Below are 19,813 nucleotides of genomic sequence, written 5' to 3'. Positions count from 1 at the left end.
CAGTCTAAGGCACTGCATCTCAGTGTGTCACTACAGACACCCTGGTTCGAATCCAGGCTGTATCACAACCGACCGTGATTGGGAGTCCCATAGGGCGGCGCACAATTGGCCCAGCGTCATCTGGGTTTGGCCGGTGTAGGCCGTCATTGTAAATAAGAATTTGTTCTTAACTGAACTGCCTAGTGAAATAAAAATAAAATACAATTGTAGGGAGAAGCAGTTTCTGTTCTCAAACCCCTAACTGTCCCTTTGTCTTTCAGAAAGTATAATAGGTTACATATTAACTATTAACATTGCTTGCCTTTTAGGGCAATGGCTCCTAGGACCTCTAACAAAGAGTATGGATTTTAATGGCAGGCGTAAACAGCTTTCCTTTGCTAACTGGTAGGCTATTCTAGGAACTACACATGTAACTAACTGTATGCCAGTCAACACAAATCCACAATACCCAGGTCATAGAAACTGTATGGAATACAGCCATACAGTAGAATTCATTTGGGATAAATTCGTTTGATGATTAAAAAAAAAAATAGTAAGCCCAAGTACTACAACACAGGCTGATCCATACTCCTTGGTTTGGCTGTACTCCATTAGTGCTCATACTGACAACACCCAGCTCATCTCACAGTAATATCCACTGTCCAACTCCAAGCCCTCCCATATGGCAGTGACCTCCCCAGAGCCCACTCAAGCAGAGTTCCACCTCTGCTGAAATAGGTTTTTCTACTGTAGCTTCAAAACGAGGATATTAATCATTCTCATCAGTGCATGTCTTAAACCCACAGGCCACCGCATGCGCTTAGCATAGGGCATCCATCACCCTAGAGATGTGTAAGACACTGGGTAAACATTTATCAAATGCACTTAGGTAGGTAGAACTGGGGTTCTGTTGAATTGGAAAACTTTTGAAAGTGTTTTCTTTCGTGGTGTAACATGAAGAAATAATTGAGAAATATTGTAGGGATATAATAATGAGCCATTTTATTCAACAGACTCAGCATCAACAACATGGCAGGAAAGCTAAGTGATACTAAGAGACTCGGCGAGACTAAGAGACTTCCAGGTCATAAAGACCTCAAAGAAGAACATTTAAGGAATGTGGATGGCACCTTCAGCTTGGAAATGCAGAGACCATATTAAGCTGTTAGAAATGTCCCAAACCAGTTGAAGAGAGAACATACAGTACCAGTCAAAGATTTGGACACACCTACTCATTCCAGGGGTTCTCTTTATTTTTACTATTTTCTACATTGTAGAATAGTGAAGACATCAAAACTATTACATTTCACACATGGAATCATGTAGTATTAAAAAAAAAAAGTTAAAACGAATCAAAATATATTTGATACATTTGAGATTCTTCAAAGTAGCCACCCTTCATCTTGATGACAGCTTTGCACACTCTTAGCATTCTCTCAACCAGTTTCATGAGGTAGTCACCTGGAATGCATTTCAATTAACAGGTTTGCCTTGTTAAGTTAATTTGTGGAATTTCTTTCCTTCTTAAGGCGTTTGAGCCAATCAGTTGTGATGTGACAAGGTAGGGGTGGTATACAGAATATTGCCCTATTTGGTAAAAGACCAAATCCATATTATGGCAAGAACAGCTCAAATGAGCAAAGAGAAACGACAGTCCATTAAATTAATTTCTTTATCGTGTCCCTATGGGGAAATGTAGTATTGTGTATGCGGTTTCAGGCCACTCTGCAAGACAGTTCTCTATATTCTGTCAACTGTGAGTCATAGAATCTCTCACTACTACAATCTATTCTAATTTGGATCTGTGAATCTAATTTGGATCTGTGAATCCAACTAACATGTGTTTTGTGGAATGTTTGTACGACAAGTCCCTGCATGTGAGAAATGTTTTGTTCCCCACACAGCACACTCAGAGGAACCTCTTCAGCATAATTCTGTCTGTCCAGTGACGTCACTCAAAACAATTATTAAAACCCTTTCCTGTATTAAAATGACCTAGTGGCCTCATGGGTGGAATATTAAACATTTTCACAATTTCATAACTAATAAATATATATACACACACACACAAACACACACACACACACAGGGGCAAAAAAGTATTTAGTCAGCCACCAATTGTGCAAATTCTCCCACTTAAAAAGATGAGAAAGGCCTGTAATTTATCATGGGTACACTTCAACTATGACAGACACAATGAGAAAAAGAAAATCCAGAAAATCACATTGTAGGATTTTTTATGAATTTATTTAGTATTTGGTCACCTACAAACAGGCAAGATTTCTGGCTCTCACAGACCTGTAACTTCTTCTTTAAGAGGCTCCTCTGTCCTCCACTCGTTACCTGTATTAATGGCACCTGTTTGAACTTGTTATCAGTATAAAAGACACCTGTCCACAACCTCAAACAGTCACACTACAAACTCCACTATGGCCAAGACCAAAGAGCTGTCAAAGGACACCAGAAACAAAATTGTAGACCTGCACCAGGCTGGGAAGACTGAATCTGCAATATGCCCCACTGTATATGTAGTCGTATGAAAAAGTTTGGGCACCTGTGACAATTTCCATTCCATATAAATAATTGGGTGTTTGGATCAGCCATTTCATTTTGATCTATTAAATAACTGACACAGTAATATTTCAGTAGTGAAATTAGGTTTATTGGAGTAACAGAAAATGTGCAATATGCATCAAAACAAAATTAGACCGGTGCATAAATTTGGGCACCCCAATAGAAAAATCACATCAATATTCAGTAGAGCCTCCTTTTGCTAAAATAACAGCCTCTAGACGCTTCCCATAGCCTCTAATGAGTGTCTGGATTCTGGATGAAGGTATTTTGGACCATTCCTCCTTACAAAACATCTCCAGTTCAGTTAGGTTTGATGGTTGCCGAGCATGGACAGCCCGCTTCAAATCATCCCACAGATTCTCAGATTCTCTTGCACCCCAGTATCTCTACCTGCACATCATCATCTGCACATCTATCACTCCAGTGTTAATGCTAAATTGTAATTATTTTCACCTCTATGGCCAATTTACTGCCTACCTCCCTACATCTGCACACACTGTACATAGATCTTTCTATTTTTATTTTCTGTTATTGACTGTACGTTTATGTGTAACTGTGTTGTTCTTGGTCGCACAGCTATGCTTCATCTTGGCCAGGTCGCAGTTTTAAATGAGAACTTGTTCTCACCTTGCCTACCTTGTTAAATAAAGGTGAAATAAAAAAAATAGCCCATACAGATGGGTAAAGTCATGTTCACAATTAACTATTTTACACGGCCATTTGTTTAGTGAGCTATACTACATGACAGTAGGTTTAACACCGGATCCCTATTTCACATACTAGTTACAGCAGGTTTATTGTGCCAAGCTTGTTTATGCAGCACATTAAACCAAACTGTTCCTGTCTCATACAGCATTTTGAGTCTAACTGCAGCAGTCTCCACGTGCCATTTGCATCAGGTCAAGTGTAAGTGGGTCACACAGTGATGCTTCATGTTTAAGTTTGGTAAGCAAACATCTTGCCTCCCTCTCTCTTTCCGTTTTAGGCCAACTCAGGAGGGTTCGCCCATAAAAGCAAATAGACTGTCTCTGGACCTTAGGACATCTCTGCAAACACAGAGAGCAATACAACTGGTTTGAAAATAAATAAACCAGGTTATCACTCCCATTACTGTCATAAAGCTCTAAATTGTGGTATTTGTAAAGCTTTCCTTCAGGTGATGTTAGAAAAAGGCTGCTCTCATATAGGCTAGGCCTACTATTAAATCAAACATTACAGAGAAAATTCATTTTCAAAAAGCTTGGTAAAATCAGGTTAACTTCTATCAAATTGAATGAGGTATTTTGTAAACATACTGCCTATCACCCTAGGTGGCCTTTTACCTGATAGAAAATCTCATCATAGTAAAGTAATTGAGGCCATGACCCAAATCCACCCACTCCAAACCATCAGCACCATCTTGGACCCACATTTCATTTCATAGCCATTTGAGGCCGGATGAATTTGAGGAGGTAGGATATATGGAGGTATATTAGTTAGTAATTTGATGTGTGATTAGTAGATTAGTTATTTAAATGCAGTCCAATTATCCCCAGTCCAATGTTTCAGCCTCTCTGTCGGTATGGCTGGTTGACATTCTTTGACACTTAATCTGAAAGCTAGCTGTCACCTCATCGCAATGCCTTTGGAGGGGACTGTGTATATGGTGGTATCTAGAATTATTGGATCCCTTGATAAAGACAAGCAAAAAAATACAGTATAAAAATAATACTGAGCTATATTGTGTGCCCCAAAAATACAAACAATTGTATGACCTAAAAATATAATTTCTCAAAGAGATTTTATTGAACAAGTAATAAAAAATAAAAATCGAAAAGAAAAGGGCTCAAAATTATTGGATCCCCGGTTTTCAAAAATACAGCACCCTCCAAGGATTACAACGCTGAGCCTTTTTCTAAAATGTTTTATAAGATTGGAGAAACCATTGGGATTGATCATAGACCATTCCTCCATACAGAATCCTTCTATATCCTTCCTCTATACTTATGGACTTGTGTGCTTGGGGTCAATGTCTTGCTGGAAGATTCACAAGTTTCAGTCTCCTGGCAGAGACAACCAGGATTTTGGTTAAAATGTCATGGTACTTGATAAAATTCTTGACGTTATTGACCTTATTCAGTGCCCCTGGAGTTTGCTAAACAGCATTGGAATTTGGATTGGAACTGGTGCTAGGGGTCATTTCCATGTAAAATGACTCCTGAGCACCAACATGTTAAGTTCATAGGAGCATGTCAAATTGGGTGTCAAATGAAAACTATGAGTCATATATATATTTGAGAAATTAAGGAATATATTTTAAAAAATATATGTAAATGTTACCCTAAAAAAAAATGGATAAACAAATGCGTTATTTTCTTGTCAAACATATGAAAAATTAGTCTTAGAAAACATCTACCAGAAAAAGTCTTAAAAAAGTATCATAAAACACATTTACACTGAACAAAAATATAAAAACACATGTAACATGTTGGTCCCATGTTTCATGAGCTGAAATAAAAGATCCCAGAAATGTTCCATACGCACAAAAGTTTATTTCTCTCATATTTTGTGCAGAAATATGTTTACATCCCCGTTAGTAAGCATTTGTAATTTGCCAGGCTAATCCATCCACCTGACAGGTGTGGCATTTCAAGAAGCTGATTAAACAGCTCGATCATTACACATGTGTACCTCGTAATTAAATAAAAAAAACACAGAATTATTATCATCATCAAATTATTAACATCCCCTCTTTACCTGGCCTATTTGAATTGGTCCTTGTGTGCAACTTGGTGCATAATCTAGGGGAACAACATCACACTGGTACACGCACACTGTCAGAAACATCACAGGGAACCTCATCTGCATGCGCGTTGTCCTCCCCAGGTCTTGACCTGACTGCAGTTCAGTGTCTTAATTCACTTCTGTGGGTAAATGCTCACCTTTGATGGCCACTGGCACGTTGCTTGTACCGTGCAGATTGCAGACCGCGTGTATGGTGTGGGAGAGCGGTATACTCACCCATATGTCAACATTGTGGACAGAGTGCCCCATGGTGGCGGTGGGGTTATGGTATGGGCGGGCATAAGCTACGGACAATGAACACAACTGTATTTTATCAATGGCAATTTCAATGCACAGAGATACTGTGATGAGATCCTGGAGGCCCATCGTTGTGCCATTCATCCGCCGCATGACAATGCACAGCCCCATGTCGCAAGGATCTGTTCACAATTCCTGGAAGCTGAAAATATCCCAGTTCTTCCATGGCCTGCATACTCACCAGACATGTCACCCATTGAGCATGTTTGGGATGCTCTGGATCTATGTGTACAACAGCGTGTTCAACTTCCCGCCAATATCCAACAACTTCGCACAGTCATTAAAGAGGAGTGGGACAACATTCCACAGACCACAATCAACAACCTGATCAACTCTATGTGAAGGAGATGTGTCACGCTGCATGAGGCAAATGGTGGTCACACCAGATACGTACCTGTTTGCTGATCCATGCCCCAAATTTGATTTTTTAAGTATCTGTTAACAGATGCATATCTGTATTCCCAGTCAGGTGAAATCCATAGATTAGGGCCTAATTAATGAAAATTGCCTGATATCCTTATTTGAACTGTAACTCAGTAAAATCTTTGAAATTGTTGCATTTATATTTTTGTTCAGTAGTTTAAGAAACATTGCCTTGTGCCTTAAAATTCCATTACCAAAACCCCACATATCTTTAAGATATTTTCAAATCTTTCTCCCTCATGAGAAGTGAGGATAATTAAAGTTCACAGAAGTAAGAAGGTAGAGAGAGACCTATCAACTAGCTAGTGTTTTTACTATGATCAATTTTGCTTATGAATGATTTGGTTTTTAAAAACTGAAATTGTGTTACCAAATCGGTAACAGAATATCTGCAATTAAATTGTCTACACTGGGAAATCCTAACAGTCACAAACCACAGTTGCTACCGTCCTCCCTTCCACTGCCATACTGTTATGTTCAGCTGATAACGGTTCTCTTTCTATTTCTGTCATCTGGTCATCAAAGCAAAAATGTGAAAACTCTGGACAACCCCTACCGGTAGGTAGCCTAGCGGTTAAGAGTGTTGGGCCAGTAACAGAAAGGTCGCTGGTTCAAAATGGCGGAGTGATTTCTGCATATTGCACCTTTAAATGTGAAAGACACATTTTGGTTGAATGCATTAATTTGTGCAACTGACCACGTACCTCGCTCTCTCCAATGCATGTCACCTCTCCCAGCTCTTACTGACATCTACCCATGACCTCCCTCTCATTCTATTTACTGTAACCAGCATCTTCACCCACTGAGCACCGACCGACACCGGACAGCGTTTTGTCAGTCCACCCTGGCCTTGATTTCAATGTCCACAGTCATAGTTTTTTGGTCCAGTCTGGAGCAGAGTTTATTTCAATACAGACGTCTGGACCAACCTTCATCTGGCCTAAACATAGATGTCCATGATTGGTTCAGATTTGGTCCAGTCCGGACCAAATCTGAACAAATCATAGACGTCTATGTGTCGCAGGTTTGGACAGTAGAGTACAGTAGAGTAAAGAAAAGTAGAGATTAGAGTATAATGCAGTACTCTAATTTCTGGTATTGAACACTGCTGTATTGAGATTTTTTCAAACTCAAGGTGTCATGTCACAGCTGACACCCCGTTCTTTCTGAAGACATCTTTGAATTTGGAGCAGACATTTTTTGGAAAAGAAATATCACTCAGTTTGTGACCATTTACCTAAATGATGTTACCATCTTTGCTTAGTTCTTTCAATAAATGTGGTTTTGTAAAATGTTCAGTGTACATTTGTTGAATTACTCCTTGTGCATAGAGTTGTATGGGTTGATAAACTTTAAAATCAATAGTTTTTGTTTGGCATACATTTTAAGTGGGTTTGCTCTTCGAAAGCGGTGGGTTTGCCCTTCGAAAGAACAATGCATATGCAGAAAATACCTCAGTCTGTAAAATATGTTGGTGGATCTTTGACACTTTGATGGCACTCAGGAGGCAGTGTTCTTCAATTTCATAAAACATTTTAGAAAAAGGCTTAGTGTCGTTATCCTCATAATGGGAGGACTTTTGTTACACTTTCAAGTAATTTATTTAGAGAAAACACTGACATTGAACAACTGTAATAATAAATTTGATCCAATACCTCTAATAAATCCTTAAATACAGTAATGCAATTTCTTCTCATAAATCAGGGAGAAAACACACGGTTCTATGCGACAGGAAGGCTCTAATTTCTCTGTCCAGGCTCAGACATCAAAACAAATATATATTTATAAAAACTCCCAGTAATTTATTGGGTAAATCACCAACGCTTCGGATGCCGAGTTAATATATGGAGTGTGCGACTATTTTATATCTTATAGTTTATTCTCCGTTAGTCACCACCTCTACATAAAATTATGTTCTCTGGGTGTGCGCCAGCTCATGTTTTTTATCAGACTCAAAAGACAGAGACTTCACTGCACATAATGCATAATGAGTACACACAAACAAGTGGGCTACACAATCTGAACTTCATATTTACACACATACATTCAAATGCATATACTATCACACAAAGTCACAGAATAGAGTGTGGAGGGAGGAGAGGTGAAAGGGATTGAGTGGGCGGGAGTGTGAGCGAAAGACAGAGAAAGAGGCAGAGGGAGAGTGGGAGTGAGTGGCACATGGCTTTCAGTCTAAAAAAGGGAAAGACAGCATGAAGCCAAAACCAGAACCTGGATTAGCTAGATAAAGAAGGGGGGTAAGAAAGAAAATGTAGGTTTCTTCACTGTGGAAATGGTGCAAACGAATGACACTTTTCGCGGTCACAAACGTCTTCTACAATATGAATAGACAATGAGCGTGTGGGTAGAGTGAGAAGAAGTGAGTCCAGGGAGAAAGATGGATGGATAAAGCTAATAGATGAGACAGGAAAAGAGGGAGAGATAGGCTAGAGATGTCATGTTAAAGGTAGGCTGGATGGTGCATGGAAGAGGATGTCGTAATAAAAGAGAGGTGAAGGAGGAAAATGGAGGAGTAGGCCTACTAGGAGAAGAAACAGAGGAGGAGAACGTGTGACGAGTATATAGGAACTCACAAGAGAGAAGCTCTGTGTATAGTGTGACACTGACCCAGGCAGAAAGGGAGAGAGCTGCACATGGAGGCTGGAGCAGACGGGTACAGGGCTGGGAGCCGACAGACAGAGGGAGGGAGAGACAGGGCCGTGCTGCAACTGCACTGCTCTGCCAGCCTGGGTTAACATCCCCCTGTGGACTCTCAATAATGTCCCAATCTCTCCCCTATTCATGCCGAACACCTCACCAATACACTTCACCCCTAATATCCTCCTCAGTCCTCACACCGCAAGGCTGGGCTCGCAAAATACACAACGCACTGGGAGTTTTCCCCCTATGCTTCCACAAACACCTGTTTCCTTTCACCACTAGAACAAATACAGTATGTGGCATTCAGTCAGGTCCATAATTATTGGCACCCTTGATAAAGATGAGGGGAAAAAAGACTGATCCCTCCCAATGTGTTCTCATATCTCAAAACATTTAAACAAAAAGGCTCAATGCTGTTATTCTCGCAGGGTGAGGTATTGACAACAGGGGAAGCAATAATTTTGACCACCTTTTTTTAGAAGAAATATTACTTGTTAAACTAAATATATTTCTCTGAGAAAATGCATTTGCAAAAAATAATATAATTTTCCTCAAAAATGTTGCATACAATATAGCTCAGAATTTGTATACATTTATTTTATAGTATTTTCTTCTGCAAAATGTTTGGTCCTAATGTATGACCATATGTGACTTGATAAGCTCCTAATAAACTGTAGCTGTAAATTACTTCACAAGTCAATCATTTACAGACTTTTTGTCTGTAAATGCCATTACCATCACAGTACTCCAGATAAAACCTACCCCTCTTTTAATACAAAAACCGTCAATGACATACATTATATGTGGTTTGTCACATTGAGGCTGTCAAAAAGAGGCACCCTATTCCCTTTATAGTGCACTACTTTTGACTAGGGTTTGTAGGGCTCTATAGAGAATATGGTGCCATTTCAGACACGCTTTGTGAAAGACACAACCGTCAGGAGAGGAGAGGTACTCTGTGGGGGTTGAGGAGTCAGCAGGGAGGGAGTAAGTGGAAGCAGGTGTAAACAAAACGGACAGTATTATGTTGTACTGTGGCTAGGAACCTCTTAGCCCCCTACTGTAGATCTAATGGATTATTATGCTTTTAAATGGTTGTGTTTGTCAAACAGGGACACCAGGTTTCTGTCTGAGAAAAGCAGTTTCATTTATAATATGGCCATACCACCAGTGTGATCTTTCCCATATTAGATTTAATCTTATGTTGGAGAAATCCATGTAGATTGTTGTCATCAAGTCCAGAATGTGACACTTGTATGTTGTGATGGGAATTATTGGCTAGGGAGTGGTTGCTGTGAAATGACCAAAGCAAAATCTCAATAGCACCTCTACTGGAAACAGATCTGTGCGTGTGCAACATGAATGTACATCTCACACATACCCACTCCAGTCTCATCTCAGGTATTGAAATCAAGCTTGTTCCATAAACGTTTGGAAAGAGGTTGAGAAGGAAAAAGTAAAGAAAACTTGTCCTCTTCTCACTGCTAAGGTAGAGAAGCAGCAGAACCACAGTACTGCAGCATAATTATTAGTCCAAATTTAACGTTTTTCAACTGTACTGATCAAAAATATAAAACGCAACATGCGCTAAAAGATCCCAAACATTTTTCATATACAAAAAAAAGCTTATTTCTCTCAACTTTGGTGCAGAAATTTGTTTACATCCCTGTTAGTGAGTATTTCTAATTTGCCAAGCTAATCCATCCACCTGACAGGTGTGACATTTCAAGAAGCTGATTAAACAGCTTGATCATTACACAGGTGTACCTTGTGCTGGGGGCAATAAAAGGCCACTAAAATGTGCAGTTTTGTCACAGCACAATGCCACAGTTGAGGGAACGTGCAGTTGTGACTGTAGGAATATCCATCAAAGCTGTTGCCAGATAATTTAATGTTAATTTCTCTACCATAAGCCGCTACCAACGTTGTTTTAGAGAATTTGGCAGAACATCCAACCAGCCTCACAACCGCAGACCACGTGTAACCACTCCACCACAGGACCTCCACATCCAGCTTCTTCACCTGTGGGATCATCGGAGACCAGCCACCCGGACAGCTGATGTAACTGTGGGTTTGCACAACCAAAGAGTTTCTGCACAAGATGTCAGAAACTGTCTTATGGAAGCTCATCTGAGTGCTCGTCCTCCTCCCCAGGGTCTTGACCTGACTGCAGTTTGGCGTTGTGACCGACTTCAGTGGGCAAATGCTCACCTTCGATGCCCACTGGCACGATGGAGAAGTATGCTTTTCACAGACAAATCCTGGTTTCAACTGTACCGGGCAGATGACAGAGCCCATTGTCGTGCCATTCATCCGCCGCCATCACCTCATGTTTCAGCATGATAATGCTCAGCCCCATGTCACAAGGATCTGTACACAATTCCTCGAATCTGAAAATGTCCCCATTCTTCCGTGGCCTGCATACTAACCGGACATGTCACACATTGAGCATGTTTGGGATGCTCTGGATGAAAGTGTACGACAGCGTGTTCCAGTTCCCGCCAATATCCAGCAAATTTGCACAGCCATTGAAGAGTGGGACATCATTCCACGGGCCACAATCGACAGCCTGACAAACTCTATGCAAAGGAGATGTGTTGCGCTGCATGAGGCAAACGGTGGTCACACCAGATACTGACTGGTTTTCTGATCCACACCACTCCTATCTTTTTTTTAAGGTATCTGTGACCAACAGATGCATATCTGTACTCCAAGTCATGTGAAATCCATAGATTAGGGCCTAATGAATTTATTTAAGATCAATTTATATCTTTACAGTATTTGAACTGTAACACAAAAGTTTCTATTGGACAACTTCAGGTAAGTCCCGCCCCGTTATGTTCCAGTTGCTTCTGAGTCTGAATGCAAGATTACTACAGGGATTTAAACCAGCTTTAGGGGGCAAACTGGGTCTCAAATCCACTGAAGACACTTTGAATGTGACCGTAATCCATGTACACTGCATCTCTCTGCCCACTGGCTTTTGTCTTCTAGTATTACACAACAGTCATAACAACTCAATCCAAGTAGTAACAACTTTCAGAACATCATCTCTTTTACACTACTGCAAACAGATCATGCTTGATACACAGACATACACCTGTAATACAAACTCACATTTCTTACATGATCCACTTGTCCATGTTCGAGCCTTCATGAAAACATGCAGAGCACCTAGGGAAGCTATATTGGCACTCCTAGGGAAGCTATATTGGCACTCCTAGGGAAGCTATATTGGCACTCCTAGGGAAGCTATATTGGCACTCATGGAAATAAAGTGATTGTGACTGGGCATTCATTCTATTGGTATGACAAGCATTTATCTCTGTAGGCCCAGCTATATGAGGCTGATAAAAGGCTCGGTCTTCACCCATTGAGCTACATGTGCTTTATCCAGTCTCTCTCCACCTGCTGCATGTCTGCACATGAGCATCATAGCCTACCAGGTCCTTAAGGGTTATTGAGAGGAATGCAAAAACACTGGACATTCTGCAGAAAGACTCCACAATGATGCAATAATAAAGGAGTAAAGACATGGTAGAGAAAAGGTTTGAATACATCTAGCCTAATCTTCAAGGTTTGCTGTGGGTTGAGCCTTCCTTAAATCAATAACGGACCTGCCACTAATTGTTGAGCCATATAACCGAATGTCCGAATTTGCCTAATCTCTTCCTTATCACCAAGGTAGGTAAAAGCTAAGAAAAAATGCATGAGTAATATTGCTACCCCAGTTGATATTTAGAAAAGGCTATTGTCTATATAGGTAAGACATTCACGCTGTCACTGTATGACACCCCTCCCCATCCCATTCCAATGATCAGCCGTTGGGCTTCTTTCTCACCTGTATTGTGACGATGCCTTGCCAAGACCCACTGCATCGGTTCTGTTCGTTCTCCCATCCTACGCCTGTCCACCTCGAGCTCACCTCCACGCGGACCTGGACCAGTGCTCTGCCGGGGATAAACCCTGTAAAACTCCGCAGCGACAATATTGCGCTGAACCGTGGCTGGCAGAACACACACGTACCTCCCTATGAATCCAACCACGGTACTTCAAGTGACAGGTTCCACTGGAATCCGGGCCAGGCAATCAGATAAGGGTCGCAGCTGGATCATACCCTAACCTACAGTCAAACCGTGCAGACACGCGCTCCATTTACTCTGCCTTGGAATTCAAGGTCTTAATTCATCGATAAATTGCAACACGTCGTCGATATGTAGGATATCTGCTGACCGATGTTTCTTCACGCCATGTAGGAGAGCCGGGAGGTTCATCCATACAATGTTTCTCACTGACAGAGAGTGAAGTTGAACAAATACATCGCTACACAATCTTTTTATATTGTATCATGTGACAACCAACCGGACAACTCCCGAACCCAATCAAACTACTTCAAGTAGCTGGTCCCAAGAAATTGGTTGTTGTAATACCAGCCGACAGACCAATTTTTTACCCCTGAAAAGATACGTCGTTTCTATTCCCATTCCCTATTCCGCAGCTGCGGATCAAACACCGAATCACCACTGCGTCATTTACGTAGGAACTTTACGTCATCCATCGCCCTACAATAGAGCCAGTTGGATTTGCGTCGTTCACGCAGGCTTCGGCGATTGTATGCACTGTATAAACCGCTGGCATACTGTGAAATGCACGACTGTTGGTTTGTGAATATCGAGGAATCTCCAACTGTAGAGTTTGGGCGTGGACCCGCGTCATTTCCTGAGCTACACTTTTATTAAATAGATGTGCCCTGAGCTCAGACTGGCTCTAAATGCAAAACATGGGCAGACCACATTTTCTTTAAAATATCAGCAAAACAAATATTATTACAAGCACATAATTAGCCAAATGCATTTTCCATTAATAGGCTAACACTATTAGACTACACAACTTGGGAAGGCTACCCTATAGCCATCAGTCTGCTGCGACCTCAACAGCTTTGGGTCATCTGTCCATGGCAGACTGTCAGGCATCACCCTAAAATAGAAATAAGCTGGCTGAAATATTCATTCTTAGTAATGTCGACACTGTTGAAAATAGGCCTACTTGATATCCCAAATGGATACTGATTTTCAGAGTTGTAAGTTTGTTGTATATAACGCATCAGCCCATCTTACAGTATAGGCTACAAGGCACATAGGCACAAAACCTGACTGTTGGCATTGACATTTATTTGAGTATTGACTGAGCCCTGCTGGTCATGCTTGTTAATGTCATACATTACTGCTGTGTGTTTTAGGAATGCAGGAATGTTGCTATAGGCATCTGCCATGATGTTCCACCTACTATAAGTCACCCTACTATATCCTGCTTCCTCCCATATATTAGTATTACTGGTACATGGAGGTAACCACCTTAATGCATTACTACAGTGGTGAGAAAGGTTTAAATGTTATAATTTAATTGTCAAAAACAAGACAAAAGCAGCCAGGCCCAGAAAACATGTTTATTTTTATTTGATTTAACGAGGCAAGTCAGTTAAGAACAAATTCTTATTTACAATGACGGCCTATCAAAAGGCCTCCTGCGGGGACAGGGGCCTGGGATTAAAAATAAAAACAATATAAATATAGGACAAAACACACATCACAACAAGAGACAACAACACTACTACTAAAGAGAGTCCTATAAGACAACATAGCAAGGCAGCAACATGACAACACAGCATGGTAGTAACACAATATAAGAACAACATGGTAGCAACACAAAACATGGTAAAAACATTATTGGGCACAGACAACAGCACAAATTGCAAGAAGGTAGAGACAATAAATCACACAAAGCAGCCACACCTGTCAGTAAGAGCGTCCATGATTGAGTCTTTGAATGAAGAGATTGAGATAAAACTGTCCAGTTTGGGTGTTTGTTGCGGCTCGTTCCAGTCGCTAGCTGCAGCGAACTGAATAGAGGAGCAAACCAGGGATGCGTGTGCTTGGGGGACCTTTAGCAGAATGGGACTGTCAGAACAGGTGTTGTATGTGGAGGATGAGGGTTGCAGCGAGGCCTAAGAGGGTTTTATAAATAAGCATCAACCAGTGGGTCTTGCGATGGGTATACAGAGATGACCAGTTTACAGAGGAGTATAGAGTGCAGTGGTGGCAAATCTGATGGCCTAATGGTAAAGAACATCTAGACGCTTACCTGCAGATCTATAAATTATGTCTCCATAATCTAGCATGGGTAGCATGGTCATCTGAATCAGGGTTCGTTTGGCAGCTGGGGTGAAATAGGAGTGATTACGATAGGCAAAACAAAGTCTAGATTTAACTTTAGCCTGCAGCTTTGATATGTGCTGAGAGAAGGACACTGCACCGTCTAGCCATACTCCCAAGTGCTTGTATGAGATGACTACCTCAAGCTCTAAACCCTCAGAGGTAGTAATCACACCTGTGAAGAGGGGCATTCTTCTTACCAAACCACATGACCTTTGTTTTGGAGGTGTTCAGAACAAGGTTAAGGGTAGAGAAAGCTTGTTGGACACTCAGAAAGCTTTGTTGTAGAGCATTTAACACAAAATCCAGGGAGGGGCCCACTGAGTAAAATACTATCATCTGCATTTAAATGGATGAGAGCGCTTCCTGTTGCCTGAGCTATGTTGTTGATGTATATTGAGAAGAGCGTGGGCCTAGGATTGAGCCTTGGGGTACCCCCTTGGTGACAGCCAGTGGCTGAGACAGCAGATTTTCTGACTTTATACACTGTACTCTTTGAGAGAGGTAGCTAGCAAATCAGCCCAAAAACCCATCAGACACACCAATACTCCTTAGCCGGCCCACAAGAATGGAATGGTCTACCGACAGCTCAATAATCACAGTGTCGGTAGAATACAATGGTAGGCAGGTATCCTAGCGGTTAAGCGTGTTGGGCCACTAACCAAATGTTTTCTGGTTTGAATCCCAGAGCAGACTGGATGAAAAATATGTTGATGTGCCCTTGAGCAGAGCACTTAACCCGAATTGCTCCTTTAAGTCACTCTGGATAAGAGTGTCTGCTAAATGACAATGTAGGCATACAGTAGTATTTGACTGAACTAGGGCTGTATTATTTGAATGATGTCATCCCCTTAGCATCACAGGGAGATATTTTATTTAGATAAAGTCAGAGACAGTGGTGCAAGAAAGTACTCAACTAAATCCATGTACTGAACACACTTGAGATAAAATTTGAAACACACAAACAAGCACATTTTCCCCTTTACAAATGTGACTCACAAATACACACATTTTGAGGCAGCATGATGCCACGCATTGGGTATGCAAATCTTTCTATTATATATTTGTACAGTATATACAATTGAATTACTATTGTAGTAATTATAGTAGGCTTCTACAAGAATTTACTTTAAAAAAGACATCCTAAGCTCTAGGGCGAGGCAGAGAGAGAGAGAGAGATACAGTAAATTGAACCAAGACACAATGCAGTCTAAAGACACAGACACCCCCACTGTTTGCAGCCCAGATGGTACATCCCAGTCCTTCGCCTTTCCCTCCCTCTGTTTTCACTGTGCCCCCCATCTCTCTACTTACTCTCACTCTCTGTCTTGAGGACATTACTGAGTTCCGGCTGATAGCTTTTGAGCAGCAATTCCATCCCTCCATCCTTCCGGCCATTGTTACAGAGCTGTTGGAGAGGAGAACATAATAGCCTGAGGGTATGTACTCTCAGATTTCTACCTCCTCACCCTTCATGATATTTCAGTATTTTGGTCAATGGGATTATCACAGCCTGTGCAACTCCTATCTTCATATCCTGTGCCAGCATCGAGCATCCTCAGATGCATCCGTTTTAGTATCTCTGTTTTTTCTTTAATTCCTCTCTCTCTCTCTTTCTTATTTTCCTGCCTTTGGATCATTCTGTATCTCCACTATGTTATTACTCTCTCCTCTCCTTATTCCTGTCTGCTTTCCTCCATCTTGACCTCCATTAACAGTACATACTGTATGACTCATGCCATTTTAGAGATAGACAGGGAGAGAGAAATAAATAAATATACAGAGAATATTTATTGCTTGCTGAGACTGGATTAACACACATCAGACAGTGTGGTGAGTGCAGAAGACATGCATGCACCTCTCAACTGGGCTCTTTTTTTAACAGCTGCAGCAGCGTGATTACTCCGTCTGTTACAAAACGTGCAGTTAACTTTCCCATGAGATTGCTCTTGACAGGATGCTGGACTTAAAGTGTTGCTTCCACTGGAAGTTTGCTCTACAGATGTAATAAACAAACCAGATAATGTATATAGCAGGGATAATGTGGTTCTGTTTATGTCATCTTGTCTGTCAAGGTCACATGATGGCCCTGTCTCTACTGACATGAAGCTACATGATGCTTCATTCTGCAGTGAATAAGGAGGTGTAAAATACTTCCTGTGTATGTTGATGCTCCCTGTCTGTATAATAACACCAAGGGACAGTAGAGCAGATAAGAGTCTAATCTGTGTGATTATCTGTCTGCCTCTGTTTGCGGTTTTCCATCAGTAAAGCAGTGCTGACCTGAAAGACACTTCTGACCAACCCCACCTGTTTCTGGATCCATGGAAGCTAAGGCTAAGAGCGGGGCACCAGCGCCCAAGGCATCCTCTAAAGCAGAGAAGGCGGAGAAGAAGGAGACAGCTCCCCCTAAAAAGGTCGACCCCACTCCAGTAGAGCCTCCACCCCCAGCGGCCCCTGTGGAAGAGCCTCCAGTGGAGGATGGCTCAGCTGAACCAGAGGGGGCACCAGAGGGGGAGGAGGCAGCAGAGGCCAGCACAGACTCCCTGGAAAGCCTGAAGCCCTTCCTCATTGGTGGTGCCATCATCGCTGCTGGTGCCATCCTGTTGGGGGCACTGTTGTTGGCAAGAAGAAATTAATCACCACCACTCATCATAAAAACCTATTGGTTGATGGGTTAACAAGTCACTTGCTGATTGGTTCATAGACTATCATGCAGCTGGTAGAGATGGGGGATGGGGAGTCACTTTGCTTCTTAAGTTTATTTCAGCCTGACCTTGCTTGTAGTGAATAAAAACATCAGTGAACATTCAAGTAATATATTTCTGGGCCCCTGCTAGTATACTCACGCATGAATTTGCTCCACCTCTCTAACTGCACCTACTTATTATAGGGCTACACGCTTTTAATCACCATACAAATGCACTCCAACAGTTACACTGGACACACACATATATACAGTACTTGAACACCCTATTTATCCAGTATGCACCGATAAACATTTTGATGTTTCTGGGTCTACTAATACATAAATTAGAAGTAGAAATGCAGCAACTTTATATTGTTTGATTTGAAAAAGGTCATATGAAGTGAAGTATGAAGTATATTAAACATACTATTGTGAGTGCCTAGCAGGTTTGGGGTCAATTTCATTTAAATTCCAGTCAATTCAGGAAGTACACTGAAATTCCAATTCTCTTGAATCATTTTCAATATAGAACATTTGGAATTTGAATTTTGTTTAATTTTGGAGTGCAATTTACATGGAATTGATCCCAACCCTGGTGCCTAGTATGTGCTATTTCTATGCTCGTATTGCTTTTGCTGTAAATACCTGGTCCCTGCAGATTAGATGTGAACCCTTTTGAATAACGGTTTTAGACCAGGAGATATCGTTATATCAATTCAGGGGAAGTTGCATGTTTTAGGGAAGGCTGTGTGTGATGTCAGTAATGGCAGATAATAATGTGACAGATGAAGTAACTTAAATAATTGTATGTGATACACTTCCATTTCAGTCTCTACTGATGCTGAGGTAATAACATTTCATAGTCAAATTGCCCCTATATCCCAAATCAATATGTACATTGAGATTATAGTCAAAGTTATGCCTGGCTGCCTGCGTTTACTGCCCTGGTGACACAAATGGAGTATAAACCAAAAGCATATACACTAAATTGCCAAACCTATTGCCAAAAATATTATATATATTATATTTTAACCCTGTGTGTTAACACTGAAATCCCTTGGGGTGTCCATTTGTCAAATGTATTAACAGCTTGCTTACTACAATTTCTCTGGAGCAATAGTGTAGCCTCTATTTATTTGAAGACCATACATGTTAGAGAGTGTTAGTGCGAGAGACTGTGCAGCTACTGTAATAGTACTTACTGTGCATTGTATGAATTTTGATTCAGAATGAAAATATTCTACATGCAATATGTGGTGTACCAATGTATGTGGTAGCTTGGCCAGTCATGCTCAGCAAATCAGCATATACACAAATATATTACATCCATCTCCAACCTCCAGGAAAGCGTTGAAAGTATGATGAAATGATAATACATGCATTACGGTGTATTTTGTAATATTTTTTGATAGTTTGATGAACCTAGAATTCAAGTAGAAAGCATGCATTATTGATGGGAGTAGAGAAATAGATGGATTTATTTAGTAGATCGACTGAGATTGTTTCCTCTTTTGTTTCCCTATTAATTACAGAGAAGCTCTCCTATTTTTGATAACAAACAGTTTTTTTTAATTTTTATAAGAGGCCTACGAGATTTTCAACACCCAATCAAACATCTTGCTTGAACACTGGCATGTAGCGTACCATGATGCAATATCAATACCTCCAGCACAGCAACAGAACAGACACATATTCTGCGAACACATGTTCAAATAGCCTAGTCATCATGTCACAGAGTACTAAATCAAATCTAGCAGTTATTTTCCTTGGTCTCAAAGAGCGTATAAATGCAATAATTCCAGTAGGACTTCACATTTTAGCACATGTTCTGTATGATATTAAAATAAATGGCAATGATGGTGAAATGTTGATGGGTAATACTATTGTAAATGGAGAATGAGAACCAGATGATGATGATGATGTGATATTGGTGATTATGATGGGGATTAAACCTATATTTTCTTGATATCCCAGCTCCCTATGACATATTTTCCCTCTTGCACACTCCCTCCCCCCAAAGCTCCTTGTGTAAATCCAAATGGTTTTCTTGTGACTTGACCTGACCTTTATTAAAGGCAATGGACGCTCTTGCATAGACTAAAGGGTCTCTTTGAGAGCTGTGAATAATTTTGTGTCCTACACTCTCCACCAATAGAAATAGCTAGGGTTCATTGTGTTGAGATTGAAGCACTCCTCT

General features: G+C 40.9%; 2 protein-coding genes across 2 annotated transcripts in view; one reads left to right on the top strand and one right to left on the bottom strand.

Annotated features, from left to right (window-relative positions):
* The window catches only part of LOC139411557 (diacylglycerol lipase-alpha-like), a 42,508-nt gene extending 29,404 nt beyond the window's left edge, over positions 1-13,104 (bottom strand). The window contains exon 1 of the mRNA XM_071158048.1: positions 12,557-13,104. The gene's annotated coding sequence lies outside the window, so the exon portion shown is untranslated. The remainder of the gene's footprint in view (positions 1-12,556) is intronic.
* Positions 13,105-16,230: 3,126 nt separating this feature from the next.
* On the top strand, positions 16,231-19,582 carry LOC139412217 (cell cycle exit and neuronal differentiation protein 1-like). Its single transcript, XM_071159039.1, has 2 exons — positions 16,231-16,366; positions 17,196-19,582. Exon 2 carries the CDS (start codon positions 17,252-17,254, stop codon positions 17,564-17,566), a length of 315 nt encoding a protein of 104 aa, XP_071015140.1. The 5' UTR covers positions 16,231-16,366; positions 17,196-17,251; the 3' UTR covers positions 17,567-19,582.
* Positions 19,583-19,813: the final 231 nt, after the last annotated feature.

The sequence above is a fragment of the Oncorhynchus clarkii genome, chromosome 6 (genome assembly GCF_045791955.1).
Source record: "Oncorhynchus clarkii lewisi isolate Uvic-CL-2024 chromosome 6, UVic_Ocla_1.0, whole genome shotgun sequence".
Taxonomy (NCBI): Eukaryota; Metazoa; Chordata; class Actinopteri; order Salmoniformes; family Salmonidae; genus Oncorhynchus; species Oncorhynchus clarkii.
Note: the sequence above shows the minus strand (reverse complement) of the source record. Positions and strands in the feature narration are given on the sequence as shown.